The 3,143-nt window shown below is 41.4% G+C and overlaps 1 protein-coding gene across 1 annotated transcript in view; it reads left to right on the plus strand.

Moving 5' to 3' along the window:
* DOCK8 (dedicator of cytokinesis 8) overlaps positions 1–3,143 on the plus strand; it is a 200,976-nt gene that overhangs the window by 169,132 nt on the left and 28,701 nt on the right. The window contains 2 exon segments of the mRNA XM_015565032.1: positions 941–1,037; positions 2,314–2,448. Coding sequence (XP_015420518.1) covers positions 941–1,037; positions 2,314–2,448 — 232 coding nt within the window.

The raw sequence follows: 3,143 nt of genomic DNA on the forward strand, positions 1-3,143 counted from the left end.
TTTTACACTTCCCTTTCCTGGCAACTAAATTAGATGAGGCAAAATCTCCTTTCCCAACTTCACTTGGATTTTATGAAAATGGATGAACTAATGTGTACAATGCTCGGAGTCCTTTAAATGAAACCTAGTAGAGAAGGGGCACCAGGCAATTTCCCATTCCCTAGGGCAGTGGTTCTCAACCTTGGCTGCCCAGTAGAATCACCTGGGAATCTTTTTAAAATCCTCCGAGATGAGGCCCAGAAATCAGGATTTTAAAAAGATTCCCAGGTGATTCTAATGGGCAGCCAAGGTTGAGAACCACAGCCCTCATGGAGAATAGCCAGTAAGGAACATCTGGGAGGATGTTAGATGGCCCACCCCACAAGAATGCAATCCTGCTTCCCATTGGAAAAGGATGAAAGGCCAGCACTTGACTATGCAACCCCAAGGCAGTCTCAGGGAGGGCAAGAGACAGCCTCTTCCCTGAATCCCTTTCCTGATCCAGCAGCATCGTTGCCAAATTCACATCACACCCAGTCTCCTCACTCCCTCCAGTTCCTTGCAGAGGCTGCCCTTGGCTCAGATCTGGAGATGGTTTTTCTGCATGAAATGTAGGAATGGCCCCCAAGGCCTTCTGCAGCAGTCTGATTGGCTGGCCTCATTGCTAGTAGCAACCAATAATTGCCTTTCTACCCATCTTGTTATTTCTGTAATTGCCATCATTACTTATAATAATGGGGATGAGGATGGCCTGGAGACTCCACCTAGAAAACCTTTTTAACCAGACACCAACCACAAAAGGCACCCTGCACTTCTTCGTTACCCGTGTTGCCGTTGCTCTGTATTCACTCCAATCCGACTCTTCAGAAAATGTCTTTATGCCTTGTTGCATAGATTGCTATCGCTGCGATACAGCCAGGTTTGACATGTGCTCGAATTTGACCTCTTTTTTATTTCTTAGAACAAAGGCAGAGTTAGATCAAGAAGCCTTGATCAGTGGCAATCTAGCGACAGAAGCAAATTTAATCATCCTGGACATGCAGGAAAACATTATCCAGGTGAGGACAACAAACACCTGCTCTATTCAGCGCGAACATACTGAAATTTAATAAAGAATTCTTTATAGAAACTTGTAAGAGAAATAAACATGATCCCTAAATGCCTTTTTTTTGAAAAAATGAAGTTACACAGTTTACAACAGTGTCCGAATTACAAATTCCAGAGATAATGAAAATTCTTCAGGCTTCTTTGAACTTGCTGTTCACCTGGAGGAGTTAGATGCTTTTTATAAGCTGACCCTTGTAGTTAAATCTGCTGGAATGTATCAAATTTATAATGTGAATACTGGGTTTATCATCCAGTATCCAGAATAAGGATGGTAGCTAGGGGCGTTTTTTGGTGGCTCCACTTGAGTTATTGATATCTGGTAGAGGAGCTAAGATTATGACTGGGTTAGGTGTAAAAAAGAGTGTGTCTGTTTTGCATACAAATTGGAAAGTAATTTATTTGTGCCATAAACTCGCCGTTTCTGCTGTAGAAAAGTGTAGCATCCCTGTGAACAGTAATACAATTCATCACACTCACTTCATCTTCTAAGTGAATGTTTCCCCAAATTACCAAGACATCTAGGTGACAGTGGATTTTTTAGTTAACCTGAAAAATGAGTCCTGACATGTTTCCAGTGAGAAGTCATTAGAGTAGAACTAGTATTGCATTTTGGAGGCCAGGAGAAGAAAACTTGTTGAAATACAGTGGCACTTTAAATATCCAACTCTTAAGTTGTCTAAAATCAAGGCAATCATTGTACAAAAATAAAAACAAAAAGTATATGGCATCTTTGATAACTTAAATGCTTGGCATCACATTGATTATATCCTTACATAACACAGCTTTGAGTGCTATATACTTAACGCCCGTCCTCACAATGTATTTGCAAGTTTCAAAGAAAGCTTAAACTTGTCATTATCTTTGGTGGTTTTGATCTTACTGTACCTGATAAACAAGCTCCTTCAGCCCCTATTGTACTAGGAAGCCCACAACTGTGTTTTGAAGCTCAAAGGAAGGCTGTACCTTGCATACAAAGAAAGAACATTACAAAAGCTATTGCCCGGGATTATAACTTAGTTTAACAACCCAGATATAAACCCCAAAGCAACTGGGAGTTTGGGAATAGTTATTTAGATGATATGTGTGGTGCTTTACCAAACCCATAAGCTCTTCGATCAAGAGGAACGGAACTTCAGGTCCCCGTGCTGATTGTCAGAAGCATCTACTTGTGTCTTCACCCCTCGGTTCACAACTCAGGGATTCAGTGATGCTGTTCTGTTCCCCCAGGCAAGCTCGGCTCTGGACTGCAAAGACAGCCTGCTGGGAGGTGTTCTAAGGGTTCTGGTGAATTCTCTGAGCTGTGATCAGAGCACCACCTACCTGACTCACTGCTTTGCAACACTCCGTGCTCTCATTGCCAAGGTAAACGCAGAATGCTTGTTTTCTTACTCTTAATTAAGGGTTAAGATTCTCGTCTAGCGTCAGACTTCTCCCTTCAGGTGCACAAACCCCACAGCGTCCTGTCTTAAGTGACGCCGCGGTCAAGGTCTTAAGTCTCCCCAGGAAGAAAGCAGATGAACCATGGCGAGGAAAAAAAAACGGGCTCTCAAACTTGAAACGTGGGCTGAACTGTAGAAATATGGAATGGCCACTCACTGGAGACATCAGAGGAAAAGTCCATTAAGCAACGTAGCCTTTCACCCCTTCTCTTTAATGTGCCTCTGACTGAGATTGAAGTCCTGTGCATGACACCCAGCAGTAAGCCTTTCAAAATGTCATGCCATGAAACAACAGAAAGTTTCAGCCGGGGAGAGGTCAATGGGAGAAAAAGAAGACACATGTAATACTTTAAACAATAAAGAATTTTTAAAAATAATGGAAAGTTTAGAAATAAATTTCTCTTTCTCGCAGCCTGAAGACTATTGGTCAGTGATGGCGAACCTTTTGAGCTCGGCGTGTCAGCATTTTGAAAAACCCTAACTTAACTCTGGTGCCATGTCACATATAGAAATTTTTTGATATTTGCAACCATAGTAAAACAAAGACTTATATTTTTGATATTTATTTTATATATTCAAATGCCATTTAACAAAGAAAAATCAACCAAAAAAAATGAA

Source organism: Myotis davidii, unplaced genomic scaffold (assembly GCF_000327345.1).
Source record: "Myotis davidii unplaced genomic scaffold, ASM32734v1 scaffold616, whole genome shotgun sequence".
Lineage (NCBI taxonomy): Eukaryota > Metazoa > Chordata > Mammalia > Chiroptera > Vespertilionidae > Myotis > Myotis davidii.